Source organism: Sus scrofa, chromosome 1 (genome assembly GCF_054392235.1).
Source record: "Sus scrofa isolate SSC_HxYL_T2T_F1_AM1 chromosome 1, Sscrofa_HxYL_maternal_Yorkshire_Landrace_v2.0, whole genome shotgun sequence".
Classification (NCBI taxonomy): Eukaryota; Metazoa; Chordata; class Mammalia; order Artiodactyla; family Suidae; genus Sus; species Sus scrofa.
In genome coordinates, this window is record NC_139383.1 from 283,427,493 (window position 1) to 283,450,600 (window position 23,108).

Below are 23,108 nucleotides of genomic sequence, written 5' to 3' on the forward strand. Positions count from 1 at the left end.
TTCCAATCCAGGGTCCCACCCAAGATACCACATTATATTTAGTTGTCATGTGTCCTTAGCTCCTTTTTTTTTTTCTCTCTCTTTTTAGGGCCACACCTGAAGCATATGGAAGTTCCCAGGCTAGGGGTCAAATTGGAGCTGCAGGTGCAGGCCTACACCATAGTCACAGCAGCATAGGATCCTTAACCCACTCACTGATCAAGGACAGGGATTGAACCTGCATCCTCACGGATCCTAGTTGGTTTCGTTACTGCTGAACCATGATGGGAACTCTGTTTCTTAAACTAAATGAGAAAACCCCTCTCAGGAACTGAAGTTTGCTTTTGTGCTGCCCAGCCCCCAGGCCTGAACATATTACCTAGTGCTGGTGTAAGGAGACGCAATACAAGCGATAAACAATGTGAGTCCATTTCATATTTAATACTTAAGTGCTTAAAGCGATAGAAATTGTTTTTTCTCTCTTAATGAAAAGAAACACAACTGTACAAGTCAGAAAATACCAGTGACCCTTTGATCTCATCCTAGATTTTTCTGCCATCAGCTGGCTCCACCGTAAAGAGGGACGGATGCATTTCTGAACCCCGTTCCTGATATTTACAAGTAGGAGACATGATTGCATATGTAATGAAAGCACAATCTAAAGGGTATCATCTCACTCTAAACTCACAGCTGTTTCCTCCTGACCCAGGGCAAATATTAGGAGGAAGTCAACATATTTACAAACAAGATTTAATAATGCTCACAAGAAGAGAGTTTTCCCCCAAATAGAAAAACTACGCATTGTCTTGTTTCAAAAGGTTACACACACGGTGCCTGAAAAATCCAGCATGTGAGGCGCAGGGTTAGCAGCATCTGTTTTGGGAACCGTCTGCTATCAGTGCACAGGCTTCTGTCCAGGCAGCCTGTTATCATGGGGATAGAGGGAGTGGAGGACACTATTTAACACCCCGCTGTGCACTGCTCCCCTTCTGCCTCCCTCAGTACCGCCGGTTCATCTTCTTGAACTTCTCGTAGTGATAGTCATCGGTGGCCTTCTCATTAGCAGGACGCTTGCGGTTGGGAGGGGACCCTGAGAAGGAAAAGAAGAAAACGGTTTGCCACGTTGGATGCCACCCCTGGGCTCAGCTCTGAATAGCAAGGACAACCATACCTCACTCCCTGTAGAAGCCCCCAATCCTATCCTAGTGAACAGAAACAGAGCAGGGCCTGAGTAAATGCTCGTTATTAAGTGCATGACGATAAACGAGGCGGATTCAGACGCTAGCCAAAACGTGCTGATTTCAGTGTCAAGACCAGGGGAACAGCAGCAGCTACTCGTCATTGAGAGTTCAACTGTGAACCAGGCATGGCACTAAATCTTTTTAGAAACAACTTTCTTTCCTCTTTTTTTTTTTTTTTGTCATTTTAGGGCTGCACCCACAGCATATGGAGGTTCCCAGGCTAAGGGTCCAATTGGAGCTGTATCTGGCAGCCTACACCACAGCCACAGCCAGGCTAGATCTGAGTCACATCTGCGACCTACACCACAGCTCACAACACCAGATCCTTAACCTACTGCATGAGGCCAGGGATCGAACCTGCGTCCTCATGGATGCTAGGCAGATTCTTTCTGCTGAGCCATGAAGGGAACCTCCAAGACACGACTTCCTTTCACCCTCCCAGCAATCCCAGCAGGGCATGTTACCATCTCTGCTCAGACAGCTTGGGGGACTTGCTCAAGGTCACTTAAAAGGTGAAGGTTGGCTGAGAGTTGAACCCAAGTCTGGTGACTGCAGAGTCCCTGCTTATTAGATATTAATAACGAGAAACTTTGGAAATCAAAGGCTGCACAGACCAAGTGTTACAGAAAATAATTTCCACAGCAGGAAGGAAGAAACAGCAGGAGTTCCCGTTGTGGTGCAGTGGTTAACGAATCCGACTAGGAACCATGAGGTTGCGGGTTCGGTCCCTGCCCTTGCTCGGCGGGTTAACGATCCGGTGTTGCCGTGAGCTGTGGTGTAGGTTGCAGACGCGGCTCGGATCCCGCGTTGCTATGGCTCTGGCGTAGGCTGGTGGCCACAGCTCCGATTAGACCCCTAGCCTGGGAACCTCCATATGCCGCAAGAGCCCGAGAAATGGCAAAAAGACAAAAAAACAAAAACAAAAACACACACAAAAAAAACAGCAACAGCCAGGCTTTTCCGAAGCCTCAGCACCTTCAGCATTTCTTCAGGATCGCCCGTGTCAATGAAAAGGATGGCGCCACCTGCTGCCAGTGAGCACGTGGGAGGGGGCACTGCTGGATGCTGCAGGTGGGCAAACAAATTAGCATCAGGCTGCCCAAGCATCACCTGGCGAGTTGAAGGTAGCTTAAGGACATGATCTAGTCAGGCGCGACCATCAAAGCACTGTTTTTTTTTTTTTTTTTGTCTTTTTGCCATTTCTTGGGCCGCTCCTGCGGCATATGGAGGTTCCCAGGCTAGGGGTCGAATCGGAGCTGTAGCCACCGGCCTACACCAGAGTCACAGCAATGTGGGATCCGAGCCGTGTCTGCAACCTACACCACAGCTCACGGCAACACCGGATCGTTAACCCACTGAGCAAGGGCAGGGACCGAACCCTCAACCTCATGGTTCCTAGTCGGATTCGTTAACCACTGCGCCACGACGGGAACTCCCAAAGCACTGTTTAAATGGGATAAAATGGGAAACGAGCTGAGTGTCCCGGCAGAGGGAGAAGCTTAGACTGCAGTACGTCTACCTACACAGCAGAATATGAAATGGCTCGTGAACAGGAAAAAGTATTTACTGTCATGGAGAGACATGGAGAGCACGCTAAAAAGCAACGAGAAGCTGTTAAGTATATACAACATACATTTCCTATACATGTATGGGTATTTTTGAAAGGTCAAGAAGGTTATACAATCCGCCCATGGTATCTGCATCTGAGGCTTCAACCAACCCCAGGCTGTGCAGCACTGCGTTTACAGTCCAAGGTTGGCTGGAAGCTGTGGATACTGAGGGCTGACTATGAGCATGGGCAGATTTTGGTATCTGTAGCGGGTCCTGGGCCAGTCCCCCGAGGAGAATGAGGGATGACAAATACATTGTTAACGTCGGCCGTCTTCAGGTGGTGAAATTATGCAACTTTTTTCTTTTTGTTTCCTGAAATCTAATTTGTTGAGTCTCTAGTATATTGGCTAGCACAGTGAATCCTTAGAGCAACCCCTAGTGGTAAGTTTTATTACCATCCCCATTTTATTTTATCAGTTTTTTTTTTTTTTTTTGCAGTTTTGAGGCCCACACATGGGACATATGGAAGTTCCCAGGCTAGGGGTCGAATCGGAGCTGCAGCTGCCAGCCTAAACCACAGCCACAGCAATGCCAGATCCTTAACCCACTGAGCAAGGCCAGGTATCAAACCCACACCCTTGTGGTTACGAGCCGGGTTTGTTATCGCTGAGCCACGATGGCAACTCCACCATCCCCATGTGAGAGGTGAGGAAACTGAGCCTTGGGAAAGGGAAGGCACAAGGCCATGGTCCAGAGCACAGACCAGAACCCAGAGGCCCTGGCTCCGAAGCCCTTGCGCTGCCCCTTCAGAGTCCGCCACCGACCCCGCCGGCCTGGGGCAAGGGCTGCTCCAGGCACCTGGAGGCCTCTGCCGTACTTACGCTCGGGCTCTGGCTTCTCTGTGTCGCCCACTCTCAAGGGTCGGGCTTTGGGCTCTTCTTTGTTTCTCCGTATGGGAGCATTGAGCTCCTCGTGGTAAACTGGAGCGAAAGAGACCAGAGGATGTGTCAGGCAGACTCTGGGAACCCAGGGACCTCGACCCCACGGCGCTGGCAGGGCTGCCTCCCCAGGGACGAAAGACGCTTACATCGGTTGTGCTGCACATAATTCACTGCCATGTTGGTGGGCACGAAGGATGTCTCGCTGTCCTTCTTCTTGTTCTGTTGCTCTGCCAGCAGGCGGGCCTTGGCATCCTCCGTGGAAATGATATTTTTGATTTTAGCGCTATGGGGAGAAAGGAGCCACACCCCATTAGATGGTCCCAACCTTTGGGCCTCAGATGGAACTGACTGGAGGGGCTGGCAGCCCTCCATTGCCTGAGGATGTCACCTGCCTTGGGGCACAGCACTCTACAGTTTACCAACTCCCCCTGCAGTCACATTCTCATGGAGCTCTCGCGGCATCGGAGATGCAGTTCCTCTCTGCTGATAGAGAGAAAGCTGGGCCAGAGAGGTCACGTGATCTGCCTAAGGCTCAACACTGGTAAGGCCACAAGCGAGGCAAGAAGCCAGAAGTTTCCCAACTTTCTACCACCCCCGAAGATGGTTCTGACCACTGCATTTCCTCCACGAAACCCCCTTTTAGAGCAGATGTTCTACACTAAAAATGAAAGGGGGATCACCGGTGGGTGAGCCTTTGTCGTGGCTCCTGCTAGGATGAAACAGAATACGAGGACCCGATCGAGGCGCTGAAGAGCGGTGAACAAAGGCTAAATGAAAACAAACACTTTTGCTTCCGGCAGTCGGGGTCCCCTGTCTCTTTAACTACCCTGACCGACCCTTCAGAGAAACGCCTGGCAACAGCCAGCTCGGGCTGCCAGAGAGAAGGCGGTTTATATCTGCGGGTTTCCAAGGGGACAGGTGAAGAGACAGTCCCCCGAGCTTTCAACGGGAGCCCTTCTGCCTGGGAGGGGAGAGAGGCCGGAGCCGGGCTCGGGAACGCACTCGATGCCGAGGTCCACCTCGGGGATGCCGCTCAGCATCTGGTTGGACAGCATCTCCTCCGTCCTCTTCGCTGAGGAGACCCGGATGTTCTCCGGCAGCTCGTAAAGGCAGTCCTCCGCGTTCTTCGGCTTGACTTTCTGTTCCTCGTGTTCCACGATCCCTTTCCTCTTCTTTAGCTCTGTCTCGATGTACTTCATCCTGAAAGGAGAAACCCACAGGCCTCAGGGAGGGGTGGAAAAAGCTCACGACTGGTGTCTTTTTTTTTTGTCTTTTTTTGTCTTTTTAGGGCTGCGCCCGAGGCATATGGAGGTTTCCAGGCTAGGGGCCCAATCATAGCTACAGCTGCCAGTCTACACCACAACTACAGCAACGCCAGATCCAAGCCGTGTCTGTGACCTACACCACAGCTCAAGCAGCGCCGGATCCTTCACCCACTGAGCGAGGCCAGGGATCGAACCCCCAACCTCGTGGTTCCTAGTCAGATTCATTTCTCTTGCGCCACGACGGGAACTCCACATCTTTTAAATTAGTGTCCCTGACACCGGCCCACCGAGCAGGGATGGTTAATGATGAAGTTTCATCGTTCCATGGAGAAGCAAGAAAAACCCAAATAACTTGAGTTTTTCAATCAAGCTAAAAATTTCCAACTTAAAGCACGAATTTACATCACGAGATTCTGTCCCACCACATATGTAAGGTTCTTTGAAGACGAAAAGATACACAGTAGACGGTAGGTAGTTATTTAACATCCTTGATGGCAAAATAAAGAAATGGGCAAGTCTAAAGTTTGTCCTTGCACTTTGATGGGGGGGGGGTGAGGGGTTATTACCACTCAGGGAATCTAAAATTCCAAGAACCACACTTTTAAAGAATTTTTCGGAGTTCTTCAAAGTTCTCAAGCCTGGGGTGGGGGATGGGGGCCAACGCTGCTGTCTCTGGATAATTCTAGAAGTGTCCCCAGTGACTAAACATCTTGGACGGTATCTGGCTGGAGCCCACCCCCCATTCGCTCCCTGCTGGCACCTACATGTCGGCGTCCTCATCCCTTCGGTTGGTTTCAGCGGAAAACGACGTCCCCAGATGGAGATCCTCCTCTTCGCTGATCCTACAAAAAGTGAGGCCGAGCCTTAGAGTCGCAGCTAAATGAGGCTGAGCTGGACGGGAATGAACGGTACGCGTAAAACAGGCACGCGACAAAAAGCACAACGTCCTGCTTAAGGTTAGAAAACACATACACATACATAACACATAATACAAAGACAGGAGGAACTCCAGAAATGCACGCAAGCAAACGCTGGGCCTCTGGAGATGCCTCAGCGGAATGGGTAGATATGTTTATTTTTCACTTTCGTATTGCTTGTATTATTTTTGTACTTGTGTTTCTATGTTTTTTTCTTTCTTTCTTTTTTTGACTGCACCTGTGGCATGCAGAATTTCCCAGGCCAGGGATCAAACCCAAACCACAGCAGTGACAACACCAGATCCTTAACCTGCTGAGCCACTAGGGAACCCAAATGTTTTTCTTTAAAAGAAAAACAACTTCCATATGAGTTGGAGAGACCATAAACAATGTACCTTTACAAAAGATGTCTAGCCATGTTACACTAAGTGAACCTTTGGAGCTTTTGTTTTCTTTTGTTTTTAAACAACAGAGCGTTTACAAAGCACAACGGTACTTCAAGATGTCCCATTAAAGATGCTGCAGGCCCTAGAATAACACAGACCCAGGCAGAGGCTACAGGTGAAACTGCATCTCAGCCTGTCTTGCACTTACTTATCTTTGCCTCTTTCTTTTAGTTTCTTCATGTCCACCATCCCACCTGTCTTCATCTGAAAGGGATCATCCTGCAGAAAGCAAACAGAGCAGGAAGCATCTATGTAACTGGCAGGGCAATTTTTTTTCACTTTTGTCTTTTCAGGGCTGCACCTGTGGCACATGGAGGTTCCCAAGCTAGGGGTCCAATCGGAGCTGTAGCTGCCGGCCTATACCACAGCCACAGCAATGGGGGATCTAAGCCACATCTTCGACCTACACTACAGCTCATGCAACACCAGATCCTTAACCCACTGAGCAAGGCCAGGGATCGAACCCGCAACCTCATGGTTCCTAGTAGGATTCGTTTCCACTGCGCCACGATGGGAACTCCTAGGGCAACTTTTTTAATGGCTGCACCCACAGTATGGAAGCTCCCGGGCCCAGGATCACATCATCCTGCAGCTGTGATCTAGGCCACAGCTGCGGCAATGCTAGATTTTTAACCAAACTGGAGATTGAACCCCTGCCACCATCTTTAACCCACTGCGCCAAGCTGGAGATTGAACCGGAGACAAGACAAAGACAACAAGAGAGGATCTTTAACTTGTCTTGCCGCAGCAGGAATTCCCAATTTTTTTTTTTCTTTTTAGGGCCCCACTGCGGCATATGGAAGTCCCCAGGTTAGGGGTCGAGTCAGAGCTACAGCTGCCAGCCTGTGCCACAGTCACAGCCACACAGAATCCGAGCCTCATCTGCAACCTACACCATAGCTCACGGCAACGCTGGATCCTCAACCCACTGAGCGAGGTTAGGGATCAAATCCAAATTCTCATGGACCCTAGTCAGATTCGTTACCGCTGAGCCATGACAGGAACTCCCCCCATTTTTGTTTTTAAGCAAACACAATCACCCACTGAAGAACAACCACCTCTTCCCACTGCCCAGGAAGGACCGCACAACTCACCACTAGAGTGGTCTCTTCTTGTACCTTCTCTCCCACCAGCAGGGCTACAGCACTAAGAAAAACCAAAACATTGGGGAAAAAGAGAAAAATGGCAAAATTCAGAAATGATGAGAAACCCTTCGGAAGTCTAGAGGTTGCAACCTTAGTGAAGAGTTAGACATGACGGGTGGACACCAAAGCCAGCTGGAAAAGCCTACAAGAATAACAGGCTCCAACAAACACTCTAGATGCTAGAGGTGGGAGCAGTAGTAAGCTTTTGCTCTCGGGGAAAAAGAAACTAAAGACAAATGTGGGAAAATACTATTGCAGCCTTATTTGATGCTGAAATTTTACAATATGGCCTACAGGTCCCAAACCAGGAGATAAGTTAAATTATGATATGTACACTTGATGGAATACTATGCAGCTGTTAAAAATGTTTTGGAAAAATAACCCACCATGTGGATGAATGCCCACAGCATCATGAGTGGAAAATACAGGGAGTTCCTGTTGTGGCTCAGCTGGTTAAGAACCCGACTAGTAGCCATAAGGTTGTGGGTTCAATCCCTGGCCCCAGTCAGTGAGTTAAAGATCTGGCATTGCCGTGAGTTGTGGTGTAGATCTCAGATATGGCTCAGATCTGACGTTGCTGTGGCTGTGGTGTAGGCCAGCAGCTGTAGCTCCAATCCGACCCCTAGCCTGGGAACTCCCATATGCTGTGAGTGTGGCCCTAAAAAAATAAAAGACAAAAATATTAAATGGAAAATTCCAGGAATAAACAATTCGTAAGTTAAGTTACCGGCCAATCTGGATACCATAATGAATCTCTGCCATCCAGTCCCACAGGGGAACTGAATCACCTCTGTCTCGAGTATCCACATTGTATATAACCCACTCATCAGTATGGGGAGACACAGTATATTTAAGGCTTCAGACATCCACCGGGGGTTTTGGAACATAGACCCTGTGGATGGGGTTGGGGGTGGGTACTACTGAAACAGAATAAAAGTAGAGCTGCTTGTCTTTACAAAAGAGAAAGTAAACAGACTGGAAAGAACGTTAAATGTTAACACTAGTTACCTCCGTAAGAGAGGATTATAGGTACTGCTTCTTTTCTTTTTTTTTCTTTTTTTTCTTTTTTTGGTTTTTTTTGGAGCTGCACGCGAAGCATATGGAAGTTCCCATACTAGGGGTCCAATCAGAGCAGCAGCTGCCAGCCTAGCCACAGCCACAGCAACATGGGATCCAAGCCACATCTGCGACCTGCAGCTTGCAGCAACCCCAGATCCTTAACCCACTGAGCTAGGCCAGGGGTGGAACCCACATCCTCATTGATACTAGCTGGGTTCTTAACCCACTGAGCCACACCAGGAACTCTGTTATTTTCGTGATTATACTTTTCTAAATTTTTCCAAACTCTTAACAATCAGCATGTATTTCACAATTAATCAGGTGCAGTAAAAACACGAATCAATGAACCCGTTTCTGTACCTCTTGAGCAAACTTCAAGACCACAAGGCTCACGGTCTGTCCTGGCTAAACATTTGATAAAACGTTTAAATTTGATAAAACGTTTCCCTGTCCAGGCAGTGCAAGATGTAAAGTGTGTCCAGAGAAGGAGCTATGTCTGAAAAGACATTTGTGACGGCGTCTCGGGAGAGGGTGAGGGACCGTGGCGTCTCTGTCATCTCAGCCTCCTCTTCCTCCAGGTCCCCTCCCCTACGCGGTACCCACCTCACCCCGTTGGGCCTCTTTCTCAAGTTCTGTACCTCTCGAGTCTCCTCCAGTTTTAATCTGAAAGAAAAGCAATATTCAGGCTGAGGAACCCTCCGCGGAACTTAAGAGTCAATAGATAGCTTCAGTGGACATCCCCTACACCTCTGTCAAGCCTCCTGCACAGGGGTCCAGAGGGTGACTGCGCCTAGACCCAACTGGAGTCCGATCCGCTGCGCACCCAGGGGCACCTCCTCAACCCTATGAGACTTTGAGGCGTCGGCCTTATCCCTTAGAGCTTCAATTTCAGCATCTGCACAAAGGGATAGCAATTCGGCTCAGAGCAATGGTGTCAACAAGGCGTCTGGCCGGTGGTGAGTCCCCCTAGCCTGTCTCTCTCTTCTTGCCCCGTGAAAGCCTTGCCCCAAACGCACCGAACCTCCTCTGAGTCCTGCTCATCTTCTTCGGACTCCGAGTCAGCCCGGCGCCGCCGGAAAGTCTTCCCGGTGACCGGCATAGTCTGGCCGGACCCGCGTACTAGCCCCTGCGTCGCTGCGCCTGGATCTGAGTACTTCCGGCGCTCAGCAGTGAAGTCAGAGCGCCGGCCCTGCCCGGCCCCGCCCCAAGCGTCCGGCCCCGCCCCCGGCCCACACCGCCCATCGGACCACGCCCCCAACCGCGGCGTCGGCCTCTCCTGATTGGGCATCCCAAGGGGAGGAGGCGGGGCGCGGCCGGCAGGGCCTCACGACCCTGCGCCGTGCCGCGGAGGGCGCGCTTGACTGACAGGCGGCGGTGGCGCGGTTGCGACGGCAGGTGAGTTCCGGGCCGCCGCCGGCTGCTTCAGGGGGCCGGGTCTCTCCAATCAGGGGCGACCCCAGCCCCGCTCCGGGCCGGCGGGGTCCTGGCCCTACCTGGTCCGCAGAACGCCGCGGCCAGATGAGCAGAGCCTGGGACCCTCCCCTGGCTGCCACCGCCCTGTCCTCTCCCCCGGCCAGCGCCCGGGGGGATCCTCTCGGGCCTCACCGCCCCACTTCGAGCCTCCAGGGGCTCGTTGCTTCTCCGAAACAGGGGCCGCCATCTCCTTTATTTTGCCTGGGCCCGACCCAGCCTTGAAAGCTCGCGTGTGGCGTCTCAGAGCGCTTTTATTTTCCCGGAGTCTGGGCCCTGACGTGCACTTTTTTTTCTTTAGGGACAAAAGATGACCACTTCTTAGCGATGAGGAATGAAAGTCCCAGCCCAGATTGCCCCACTAATGATGGCTTCCAGCCACTTCTCTCCAAGGAGAGTTGCGTCTTGGTGTTTGGAACCTACTCGGAAGGGTTTGAGGGAGAGGGTGCTTGCTGGCCGCTTCCCGGGACCCTTGGGGGCCTTGTTTTCGTTCTTTGTCATGAGCACTGTCGCTCTGGCCTCCGCCCCTTCTACCCGAGGATGCCGTGAGGATTAAGTTTATTTGAAAAACAGACATCAACGAACACTTAGGAAGTAACTAAATGCATACATAATGGCTGATGGGACTTGTAGAAAGCCCTTAGTTTTCGTTTTTTTCAATTTACTGTCTGTCCTTTCCTTTGCAAGAACTGTATTGAGTCCTTATTACAGGGCAGGCAGTGGACTTAGCATTATTTCATGAACTCAGTCCAGCAAGCCCCTTAAGTAGATTCCGTTGTTTTTCATTTTGCAAACAAGGACACCAAGGCTCAGAGAGGCAGTATGTGCCTCAGGTTACACAGCGGGAAGGTGGTGGAGGAATCAGTCACAGGCCTACCTCTGCTGCACCTTGTGCAAGGTACCTGGCACAGTGAGAGTTCAGTGAGTGTTTACTGCAGCATCTGTCATTCCAGCTCCCTGGCTGGGGGGAGGGGCTGATGAAACTGGGGGTTCCCTCTTCTGGAAGACCATTCTGAAGCAGGGCAGTGGTTTCTGGAATGCCTGACTTTTTTTCTGGAACAGTCTCCTCTGAGATTATTGTTCTTTTCCTTGGACCAAGACAAATAGTAGACTCAGGACTCCTTTTGGCTTGGATGAAAAGCCGTATTTTAAAAATCTCAAAATCTTGCCCTCTGCAGTCTGGTTCAGCCAAACCCAGGAGAATCCCTGGGCCCTGTGTCCCTGCGGGCTGAAGGAGAGGCTCCCTGGGAATTGCTGCAGGAGCCCAGGGAGCCAATGCCTGCAGCTCTCATGCTTTCAGAGTTGGCTCCAGTTTTGCCCACCCCAGCAGCCCTCCCCCCAGAGACTACTGGACAGCATTCAAGAGGTGGCCACAAGGCCAAGGACGTTTCTGGGTCTTCCTTCTCATCCGACATCCCAGGGAGGACCATCTGGTACAGATGAGCTGGTCCCGCTGGGCAAGGCCGCAGTGCCCACCACCTCCTGGGCTGTGGCAGATCTAATTGAGACGTGTTTAGCAAAAGTAATGCTGGGGAGTTCCCCTCGTGGCTCAGCGGTTAACGAGCCTGACTAGGATCCATAAGGATGCGGGTTCGATCCCTGGCCTTGCTCAGTAGATTAAGGATTCTGCGTTGCCGTGAGCTGTGGTATAGGTCACAGACGTGGCTCTAATCCTGCATTGCTGTGGCTGTGGTGTAGGCCGGCAGCTGTGGCTCCGATTTGACCCCTAGCCTGGGAACTTCCATATGCCTTGGGTGCGGCCCTAAAAAACAACAACAACGAAAAGGTAATGCTGGAAATAAGTGGCAGCCGTGAATCTGGCAGCGTGCAGCCGGGCTGAGGGGCTGCACATCCTCTTAAGTTTTGAGGGGCCTTTTTGGGCCTGGGATGAACCTGCTTCTCAGCGGGAGCCTCTGGGAAATCTGGGTTCTCTTCCGTTCAGAGATACCTCATGTTTTAGTTTTGTTTGAGAGTTTGGTTCTTGATGGAAATGTCCAGGTTTGGCTTGGGTTTGGGTTACTGTGCTGGCTCTTTTCTGGAGCCAGGTGCGGTGCGGGCTTGTCTCGGGCTCACTGAGCTTTATTGTCCAGATGGATTTGGAATCCAGCAAAGTGATCGCAGCTCACAACCAGGCCGTAGTAGGTATTCAGTAAATGGTTGTGGGACTGATTTATTTATTCAGCACATATTTACTGAGCTTTCAGTATATGGAGCAGGCACTGTTTTAGATGCTTAAAATACATCAGGGAGCAAAAGAGACTAACGACCCCTCATCTAGTGGACTTTGTGTTCTAATAATAATATAACTATGTTAAGAATGTTAGAAGGTGATGCTATGCAGGCTCCATCCCTGGTCCAGAAACTTCCATATGCCACTGGTGCAGCCAAAAAAAAAAAAAAAAAAAAAAAAACAGAGCAAGGCAAGGGAGTCAGGAGTGGGAGGGCGGATTGACTCGCACATTTTAAATTGGTGTGTTCTGGTTTGCGATTTGGTGGGTAACAGGAGGAACAAAGCAGTGGCCTGAATTATAGGCTGTGGGTTCCGGTCCCAGTCCTGCCAGCTTGCCATGTGCCTCTGGGCAGGAGGCTTCCCTTCTCTGAGCCATTTTCCCCACCAGACCCCTGCTCTGCTGTTTACTGGCTGTGTGACCACGGCATGAACCTCTCTGATCCTCTTCTGCTTGGTGGTTTTAGGGGGTCCTCGTCTGAGCTTTTGCTTATACTTACTCAGGATTTGAGGCTTCTCAGTGACCTGGGCCAGTCAGTGCCTCCAGCCTCTTAACCTCCAAGGTCTGCCCGTGTTGGGCAGCCGCAAACCTGTGTCCCTTCCAATTGACTGCTCAGTTATGGACCCTGGAACAAAGTGCGGTCGGTACCAGGTTGTTATCCTAAATGTAAGGAATTTAAATTGAGCAGAAAAATGCTCTGTGAAGAATGACTCGGGAGTTCCCACTGTGGCTTAGCAGTAATGAACCCGACTGGTATCCATGAGGATTCAGGTTTGATCCCTGGCCCTGCTCAGTGGATTAAGGATCCGACATTGCTGTGAGCTGGGGTGTAGGTCGCAGATGCAGCTCGGATCCCAGCATTGCTGTGGCTGTGGTGTAGGCTGGCAGCTACAGCTCTGATTCGACCCCTAGCCTGGGAACCTCCATATGCCATGGGGGTGCACCCTAAAAAGACAAAAAAAGGCGGGGGAGGGGTGCAGAGGAAGCTACCCGTGGGGTATGGTCGTCCGGGTTTGGGGAGGTCAAGGTCATCCCCGTTCCAGGCTGGCTGGGGCTGTTTGGGAGGTGGTAGAGCCCACGGTTCAGAGCACTGGCTGCAGGGCAGGATCCTGGGTTTGAGTCCTGGTTTGGCTGCTCAGTAGCTGTATGACCCCCAGCCAGTTACTTCACCTCTTGCGGCCTCAGTCTTAGCTCTTTTAGTGATGGCGGTGGAGATGGATTTAGCTGTCCGTGTGGCCCGACCTCCGGGGTGGTAATGTGGATTTAGTGAGGTCTGTTAGTATCGTTCCAGCGCAGGGAGCCATTTGGGCAGGACTCGTCCCGGAAGGAGAGCTGAGGGTCCTGCTTTGAGAGTCAGGGGCCGGTGGCCTCGGGGAATAAGACTGGTGAAAGGAAGGGATGTATTTGGGATTTAGGGAAAACGGAGTAGAATGGAGAGAAGGCAGGAGGGCGGGAAAGGGTACGTGATCTGAGGGCCAACAGGAGTGTGGGGTGTGTCTGGCCAGGTCGTGTCTCACCAGGGCAGGTGAGTGTCCCTGTGTTGGCGGAGGGACCTGGCAACCTCACCTTTCCCACCCTGAGGGGCTGGGCCCTTAGCTGGTGGGAGGATGCAGTCAGGAAAGTGATGAGTGATGGGCACCTGCAGCCTGGTCTCAGCAGCTGGCACCCAGCCCGGATGTGCTGCCTCGTGGCCGCGCCCCTGTGTCCCTGCACGGGGAGGGGAACGCGCCTGCCCTTATTCTGAATGAAGCATCTTGGAAGTCTCATCCTGGGCCTGCGATGGGTGGGCCCTTTGCCAGACTTACCAGCCTGCCTCCTTTCCTCCTGTTCTTGTCCCCGAGAGAGGAGATGGGTCTGGTGGGTCAGGAGGGACAGGTAGGTGCCCAGGGTCAGTGGAGTGGAGGCACAGCCCTCTGGCTGGCATTTCAGGCACCGGCTGTGGGGCGGGCTCCTCGCTGACTCCCAACAGCGCATCGAGCTGCTGCTCTCAAGGAGGATCCAGCTCTCTCAGCAGCACTGGTTTCTTTCCCTTTCAGTCTTTATTAAGCGCCTGCTGTGTACACTCTGTTTATTTGCACAGAAGGAAGGATAAGAAGGGCTGTGAAGGTAGAACCCCCCCTTCCCACTGCGTCACTTCCATGCCACGTGACCTCGGGCAAGTGGCTTCCGTCTTAGAGTCTCATCCTCCCTCCACGGGAGGGAGTGAAGCACTAGCACTAGGCATCGGGCCTGGCGCTGGGCAGCCGCTTGGTCTTGAGCTCCTGTTGCTGAGTCAGGGTTGCCCTTCTCCTTCCTGCTCCCACCTTAAGTGAGATAAAGCGAATGTTTAAAAAGTTCCTATTTTGAAAAAAATCAAACTCACAGGAAACTGGCAAGAATAATAAAATGAAATCCCATTTATTCCCTTTACCTGTATTCACTGATTATTAATATTTTTTCCCTGTTTACTCCGTCTATTGATACACTCATTATCGTCATAATTATCGCTGATCGTTTAACAGTAAGTTGGGGATATCATGGCCATTACCCCTGAATTTTTCAGGAGGAATTATGTAAGAATGAGGACATTGTTTTTATTTTTTTTTTGTTGTGTTTTTTCTTTTTTCTTATTTTTAGGGCTGCCCCCACAGCATATGGAAGTTCGCAGGCGAGGGGTCCAATCAGAGCTACAGCTGCCAGCCTGCACCACAGCCACATGGGATCCGAACCGCATCTGCAAGCTACACTGCAGCTCAGGGCAACACCGGATCCTTTAACCCACTGGGCGATGTCAGGGATTGAACCAGCATCCTCATGGATACTAGACAGGTTCTAAACCCACTGAGCCAGCGTGGGAACTCCTGGTGTTTGTTTCTTCCATCTTTGGCCACACCCACGGCACATGGAAGTTCCCGAGCTGGGGATAAGATCCCAGCCACAGCTACAGCCTACGCTACAGCTGCAGCCACCCCAGATCCTTAACCCACTGCGCCACAGCAGGAGCTCCAGAAAGTGGTTTTCCTCCTTAGACCCTTTAAGGTCGATGTAATACCATATATGTCCCAGGGCCACCACAACAAAGTACCACAGACAGGATGGCTTAAACAACAGAAACTTATTTTCTCATGGTTTTGGAGCCTGGAGGTCCACGATCACGACGTCAGCAGCTTTGGTTTCCTCTGAAGCCTCTCAGACAGTGACCTTCTTGCTGTGTCCTCCCAGGCTCTTTTCTCTGTGTGCATCCTTGGTGGCGCCTTGCGTATCTAAATGTCTTCCTCTTATGAGGACAGCAGTCAGGTTGGCTCAAGGCCCCCCCCCAAAGACCTCATTGAACAGAAGCACCTCTTTGAGGGCCTTCTCTTCTGTTAATTACATTCTGGGAGTTCCCACTGTGGCTCAGAAGTAACGAATCCAACTTGTATCCATGAGGATGCGGGTTCGACCCCTGGCCTCGCTCAGCAGGTTAAGGATCTGGTGTTGCTGTGGCTGTGATGTAGGCCAGCAGCTGCAGCTCCGATTCAACCCCTAGGCTTGGACTCGTATGACACAGATGTGGCCCTAAAAAGCAGAAAAAAAAAAAATTGCATTCTGAGGTACCAGAGCTTAGGACTTCTACCTATGAATTTGGGGGTGGGACCTGATTCAGCCCATAACAATTATGTATATTCAGATTTGTCAGTTGTTCCACTAATGTCTCCTTTTCCCTGTTGACCTAGGGTCCAGTTTTGTCAAGCGTTTTTTAGAAGCTTTTTTTTTTCTGAAACAGTTTCTCAGCCTGTGTTGAGAAAGGGAATTGATCTGCCCAGAAGCAGAGGTGCTGGCTGCCTTGGGACAGGAACAGTATTTTAAGAATTTGCTCCATGGAGTTCCTATCATTGCTCAGCAGGTTAAGAATCAAACTATGGCGTTCCGGTCGTGGTGCAGTGGTTAACGAATCCAACTAGGAACCATGAGGTTGCGGGTTCATTCCCTGGCCTTGCTCAGTGGGTTAAGGATCCGGCTTTGCCATGAGCTGCGGTGTGGGTCGCAGACACGGCTCAGATCCCGCGTTGCTATGGCTCTGGCGTAGGCCGGTGGCTACAGCTCCGATTAGACCCCTAGCCTGAGAACTTCCATATGCCTCGGGAGCAGCTCAAGAAAAGGCAAAAAGACAAAAAAAAAAAAGAATCCAACTAGTATCCATGAGGATGCAGTTTTGATCCCTGGCCTTGTTCAATGGATTGGGATCCAGCGCTGTCGTGAGCTGTTGTGTAGGTCTCGCACACAGCTCAGATCCTGCATTGCTGTGGCTGTAGGGTAGGCTGGCAGCTGCAGCTGCAGGTCGACCCCTAGCCTGGGAACTTCCATATGTCTTGGGTGCAGCCCTAGAAAGAAAAATAAATAAATGAAAAGAATCTGCTCCATTCCCCGGGGTCTCTCCTCTGGGTTTTGTTTTGATGTCAGAAGCACCAGGAGGTGGGCTTGGGTCTTAAAACGTGTCACTGAGAACTAGAGCTACCTCCCTCACCTGCTGCGTCCTATCTGCTGGACGTTGGATGTTTCTCCGCAGGGCTGGGCAGCCTGTGCTGTCCTGGGCAATGGAGCCCTGAGTGAAAAGCTGATGAGGAACACGTGACTTAATGCTCCTACTGCTCTCAGCTTCCTGATCCATAAAACATGGCCAGTGACACAATTTATAGTGCTTAGCAGGTTTAAAAAGGTTTTTTTTATTAAAGTACAGTTGATTTACAATGTTCCCACAATTTTGCTGTACAGCACAGTGACCCAGTCATACACACATACATATATTTTTTATATTATCTCCCATCATGTTTAAACCCAAGAGGTTGGACATGGTTCCCTGTGCTGTACAACAGGACCCCAGTTTTTGAACATTGTTGCAGGCAGATCAATACAAACTCTGAGCCGCCCTGCACGTCCACGTGCTCAGACGTTGTCGTGCCAAAGCCTTCCTAGTCATTGTCCCATCTCATCCTTTCAGTCGCTCTAGTTGCTGTCCTTGTTCCCATTTCGTGGAGGAGACTGAGGATTGAGTGACTTATCTAAAGACACACAGCTTGCAAGGAGCCAGATGCAGGGCTAGCTGTCTCCATTACTGCTCTGTAATTGCATCAGGCGTGATGTCTGTGGAGCAGCTGCCACGTGGGAAGAGCTAAGTGGAGAGTGGCTCCCATTAATGGTTATAATGTCCTTAGTGGCTGCATACAGGTCTCCTGGTGTTGAAACTCTGTGTCCCATGAGACAGGGCCCAGGCCTGGCTTGTTTCCCATCACCCCGAGGAGCTGCTTGGGCAGAGTTGGCTGGGCAGCAAGATAAAAGAAAGTTAAACCTTTTTTTTTTTTTTTGTCTTTTTAGTGCTGCACCTGTGGCACTTGGAAGTTCCCAGGCTAGGGGTCGAATCCGAGCCACATCTGCAGCCACGGCAACGCTGGATCCTTAACCTACTGAGTGTGGCCAGGGATTGCACCTGCATCCTCATGGATACTAGTCAGGTTCATGACTGCTGAGCCACAATGGGGACTCCCAAATTGAAAACCTTTAAAGAGCTGGGATCAGTAAAGTAAATCCTGGAAGACTCAGGCACTCCAGATGTTTCGAGTCCTGTGTGACACTCCAGTTTTTGGTACCACCGCTTGACTTTTCCCTGTATATAAACTGATTTTTAGTAATTAACTTAAAAAAAAATGTTAGGGATGGCCTAGTGGTTAGGATTTGGTGCTTTCACTCCTGCAGCCTGAGAACTGAGATCCCACATCCAGCTGCTGGATAAAAAAAAATAATAATTTTTTAAATTAAATTTTTACAATGTTAGTAAACCTTAAACTTTCTGTGTTGTTCATACATTGTTGGGAGGCAGATAAGTGTATATAACCTTTCTGGAGGAAAATTTTTCAATCTCTATCCAGTGCCTTCTTCAAAATGTACATTTTGGAGTTCCCTGGTGGTCCAGTGGTTAAGGGTCAGACATTGTCATTGCTGTGACTCAGTTTCTTTTTTTTTTTTTTTTTGTCTTTTGTCTTTTTGTTGTTGTTGTTGTTGTTGTTGTTATTGTTGCTATTTCTTGGGCCGCTCTCGCGGCATGTGGAGGTTCCCAGGCTAGGGGTCGAATCGGAGCTGTAGCCACCGGCCTACGCCAGAGCCACAGCAACGCGGGATCCGAGCCGCGTCTGCAACCTACACCACAGCTCACGGCAACGCCGGATCGTTAACCCACTGAGCAAGGGCAGGGACCGAACCCGCAACCTCATGGTTCCTAGTCGGATTCGTTAACCACTGCGCCACGACGGGAACTCCTGTGACTCAGTTTCAATCCCTGGCCTGGGAACTTCTACATGCCATGAGGATGGCCAAAAAAAAAAAAAATGTACATTTGACCTGGTCATTTTTCCTGTGGTCAAAGATGTAGTCAGAGAATTATATTCTAGAATATTTCTCACTGCCTTATTCCAATAACATCACACACGCACACATCCTAGGTGTCCAACAATATGAACGCAGTTAAGGATTGTAGAGCTTAAATTGAATGCAATATAATATCATCCAGTCATTAGAAATGAAGTTGGTGACAAGAAATTTAGTGACAGGGAAAGGTATGTAATATAAACAAAAAAAAATGTGTATACACACTATATCTGTTATATTCTAGTTTAGTAAGTTTTTTTGGTGGTTTTTTTTTTTGTTTGTTTGTTTTTGTGTTTTTTAGAGCTGCACCTGAAGCATATGGAGGTTCCTAGGCTAGGGGTCAAATCGGAGCTGTAGCTCCTGGCCTATACCGCAGCCACAGCAATACGGAATCTGAGCCGCATCTGCGACCTACACCACAACTCACAGCCTGATCCTTAACCCACTGAGCGAGGCCAGGGATTGAACCCTCATCCTCGTGGATCCTAGGCAGGTTCGTTAACCAGTAAACCATGAAGGGAACTCCCTCTAGTTTAAAGATTTTTATATTCAGTAGTTCCCACCATGGTACAGTGGGTTAAGAATCCGACTGCAGCAGCTTGGGTCTCTGGGGAGGCTCGGGTTCGATGCCTGGCCAGGTGCAGTATGTTAAAGGATCCATTGCTGCCACACCTGCAGCTCGGATTTAGTCCCTGGCCCAGGAACTTCCATATTCTGTGGGTTGTGACCATAAATATAAAAAAATAAATTAAAAAAACAAAAAGATTTGTATATCCACACATATGGACAAGATTTATCAGAACACTAACCATTTTTTTTTCTGTACAGGAGGATGACAGATGATTTTTATTTCATTTTATGTTTATGTTTTTTAGCTTCTATAGAGGTATATATTAATTTTATTAAAACCAAACACAGGTTTTTTTTCTATTTACAGGATAGGTAGACGATGACAGATTTTAATCCCAAATGGAAGTTAATGAGGCAAAAACAAAGGTGTTAAGAGCAAATCTTCTGAAAGGGACACAAGGTGAAGAGTGGTCCTTTCAAGCCATCCAAGGAGCAGCTGAGACACTCCCTCTGTTGGGGCTTCTAGGACCCCCTCAGGTGCTTCTGCTCTTCTCTGAAATGGCCCTAAAGCGTCGTGGTCACACTCCGTGGGCCTGGAGAGCTCCAAGGGTTGAGGTTCTGCTCCCCCACAGTGGTCTCGGGGGTTCAGGGGGAGAAGCACGGACAGTCCCAGGAGGGGAACCTCACATGCTCCTCTTGTTTTTGAAACTTAAAAAATTATACTTAAAAGTAACCTATTACAGGAGTTCCCGTTGTGGCTCAGGGATAGCGAACCCAACCAGTATCCACGAGGACGAGGGCTTGATCCCTGGTCTTGCTCAGTGGGTTAAGGACCTGGCATTGCTGGGATCCTCTGTGGCTTAGGCCCGCAGCTGCAGCTCCGATTCGACCCCTAGCCCAGGGACTTCTGTATGCCATGGGAGCAGCCCTGAATAGCAAATAAATAAAAAATAAAAGTAGCCTGTTAGGGAGCTCCCGCTGTGGTGCAGGCATCTCTTCTGTGGGCGCAAAATTATTTTACCAAAATGGAATTTTACTGTTACAGTGTTTTAGAGCTTTTCGACTTTTTTTTCCCATTATGGTTATTACAGGATATCGAATTGAGTACCCTGTGCTGTACAGCAGGGCCTTGTTAATCCATTCTGTGTATAAGAGTCTGCATCTGTATGCCTTATTTTTTTGGTTTTTGGGTGTGGTTTGTTTGTTTGTTTTTTGTCTTTTTAGGGCTGCACCTCTGGCATATGGAGTTTCCCAGGCTAGGGGTCAAATTGGAGCTGCAGCTGCCAGCCTACACCCCAGCCACAGCAACGCCAGATCCAAGCCGCGTCTGTGACCTACACCACAGCTCATGGCAATGCCGGATCCTTAACCCACGGAGCGAGGCCAGGGATCGAACCCACAACCTCATGGTTCCTAGTCGGATTCGTTTCCGCTGTGTCACGACAGGAACTCCCTGCCTATTCATCTTTTGATGGACCCTTGGGTTGCTTCAGTCTTGAGTTATTACAAATCCTGCTGTTGTGTATATGAACTTAGGTGCACAATGATCTGCCCAGGCCCTTGCTTTCGATGCTTTGGGGGTACACACCCAGTAGTGGAATTGCCGAATCATTTGGAAATTCTGTGTTTACTCTTTGAGGAGCCTCTGAACCGTCTTCCAGAGCAGCTGCGCCTCTCACATTCCACACACAGTGCCCAGCTTTCTAGTTTCTCCGTATCCTCGCCAGCATTTACAATTTTTTTGGTGTGTTTTTTTTCTTTTTTAAAATAGCCATCCTAGGGAGTTCCTGTCGTGTGCAGTGGTTAACGAATCTGACTAGGAACCGTGAGGTCTCGGGTTCGATCCCTGGCCTCGCTCCGTGGGCTAAGGATCCGGCGTTGCCGTGAGCTGTGGTGTAGGTCGCAGACGCGGCTTGGATCTGGCATTGCTGTGGCTGTGGTGTAGGCCGGCAGCTGTAGCTCCCATTCGACCCCTAGCCTGGGAACCTCCATATGCCGAGGGTGCGGCCCTAAAAAGACAAAAGTCAAAAAAATAAAAAATAGCTATTCTAATGAGTGTGAGGTGGTGCAAGCAACTTGTTTTTGTTGTTCAACATTCTCTGAGATTTATCTGTGTTGATAGTATAGATATCAGTCATTTATTTATTTAAAGCGTGGGCTTTTGTTTTTCCAGGTTTTTAAATCAGTTTTATTGAGGTATAATTTATATCCAATAAAACACACCCTTTTGAAGAGTTCTGTCATAAGTGGTGTCTTTATCTCTCCATTTTAGCCCCAGATAACCTTTCTGTCACTCTCGATTAGTTATGTTTTAAAGTGCTTTTAATCGACTTTGTTGAGGTATAATTTATATGCAGTAAAATTACATGTGCTTCAAAGATATAGTTCCTGGAGTTCCTGTTGTGGTTCAGTGGTAATGAACCTAACTCGTAACCATGAGGACTTGGGTTTGATCCTGGCCTCGCTCAGCAGTTAAAGGCTCCAGCCTTGCTGTGAGCTATGGTGTAGGTCACAGACGCAGCTCGGATCCTGCCTTGCTGTGGCTGTGGTGTAGGCCGGCAGCTGTAGCTCCAATTGGACCCCTCGCCTGGGAACCTCCATATGCCGCAGGAGCGGCCCTAAAAAGACAAAAGACCAAAAAAATTTATTAAAATATAGAAATAAAAAATAAAAATGAGTGAATGAAGAGTTCCCGTCGTGGCTCTGTGGAAATGAATCTGACTAGTGTCTATGAGGTTGCAGGTTTGACCCTTGGCCTTGCTTAGTGGGTTAAGGATCCAGCATTGCTGTGAGCGGTGGTGTAGGTCGCAGACGAGGCTCAGATCTGCCACAGCTGTGGCTGTGGTGTAGGCTGGCAGCTCCAGTTCTGATTCAACCCCTAGCCTGGGAACCTCCATATGCTGCAAGTGTGGCCCTAAAAAGATAAATAAATAAATAAATAAACAAAGATATAGTTCCTGGGATTTGGCAGGTATAGAGAGCTGGTTAAATTCCAGCCCAATCAAAATCTAGAACGTTTTTGGATTTCCCATTATGGCTCATCTGATTAAGAACCCAACATAGTGTCCATGAGAACGAAGGTTCAATCCCTGGCCTGGCTTAGTGGGTTAAGGACCCAGCGTTGCTTCAGGCTGCAGCATAGGTCACAGATGTGGCTCAGATCCAGCGTTGCTGTGGCTGTGGTGTAGGCCAGCAGCTGCAGCTCCAATCTGATTCAGCCCGTAGCCTGGGAACTTCCACTTGCCACAGGTGCAGCCCTGAGAGAAAGAAAGAAAGAGAAGGAAAGAGAGAAAGAAAAGAAAAAGATCTAGAACGTCCCAAGACCACAGAAAGTTCTCTCTTGCCTCTGCAGTGCAGCCTTACCGTCTGCCCCAGGCAACTGCTGATCCAGGTTCTGTCACTGCAGGTCAGTGTTGTCTGTTTTGAAATTTCATAAAAATAGAATCATGTAGTATGTACTTTTTTTCTGATTTTCTCAGTTTAATGTTTCTGGAATTTAGTCATGTTGCTGTATCAGTAATTGTTTGTAATGCCATGTACCGCTGTGTTACATGGAAATACTGCCAACTTGCTCCCCTGTTTGTTGGACATTTAGGGTCTGCAATTTTTGGCTGCTACGTATAAAGCTATTATGAGCGTTTGTGTACAAGTCTTTGTGAAGATGTTTGTTTTCATCGCTCCTGGGAAAATAAGAGAGGAATTGCAGCGTCACATGACAAGGGCATGCTTAATTGCCGCACCCTTGGCACGTGGAAGTTCCCACACCAGGGATGGAATCTCAGTTGCAACTGCTGACTCCAGATCCTTTAACCCACTGTGCAGGGCCAGGGATTGAACCTCCGCCTACAGCAACCTGACCCACTGCAGTGGCATTCTTTGTTTTTGTTTTTGTTTTTGTTTTTTGCCATTTCTTGG

General features: G+C 49.5%; 2 protein-coding genes across 23 annotated transcripts in view; one reads left to right on the forward strand and one right to left on the reverse strand.

Annotated features, from left to right (window-relative positions):
* Positions 1 to 399: 399 nt before the first annotated feature.
* Positions 400 to 9,692, reverse strand: C1H9orf78 (chromosome 1 C9orf78 homolog). Its single transcript, XM_003122220.5, has 9 exons — positions 9,561 to 9,692; positions 9,148 to 9,207; positions 7,435 to 7,486; positions 6,489 to 6,559; positions 5,742 to 5,819; positions 4,715 to 4,912; positions 3,859 to 3,995; positions 3,653 to 3,751; positions 400 to 1,069 (listed from the first exon to the last, which is right to left on the reverse strand). Exons 1-9 carry the CDS (start codon positions 9,641 to 9,643, stop codon positions 978 to 980), a joined length of 870 nt encoding a protein of 289 aa, XP_003122268.1. The 5' UTR covers positions 9,644 to 9,692; the 3' UTR covers positions 400 to 977.
* A 198-nt stretch (positions 9,693 to 9,890) lies between these two features.
* The window catches only part of USP20 (ubiquitin specific peptidase 20), a 42,404-nt gene continuing 29,186 nt past the window's right edge, over positions 9,891 to 23,108 (forward strand). For 8 of the 22 annotated variants that reach the window (XR_014829009.1, XR_014829010.1, XM_084998572.1 and 5 more), the window contains exon 1: positions 9,891 to 9,939. The gene's annotated coding sequence lies outside the window, so the exon portion shown is untranslated. Of the gene's footprint in view, positions 9,940 to 10,315; positions 10,936 to 19,560; positions 19,731 to 22,545; positions 22,600 to 23,108 lie in introns of those variants that run through there. The other 14 variants (XR_014829011.1, XM_084998501.1, XM_084998583.1 and 11 more) reach the window with 10 other exon arrangements.

Coding starts and splice junctions, on each gene's coding strand:
- C1H9orf78 (XM_003122220.5), bottom strand. CDS start 9,643: ATGCCGGTCACCGGGAAGACTTTCCGGCGGCGCCGGGCTGACTCGGAG. Junction 3,996..4,714: donor GAGGTGGACCTCGGCATCGA/GTGCGTTCCCGA, acceptor TTCTCCCCATAG/CGCTAAAATCAAAAATATCA. Junction 3,752..3,858: donor TTATGTGCAGCACAACCGAT/GTAAGCGTCTTT, acceptor CTTTCGCTCCAG/TTTACCACGAGGAGCTCAAT.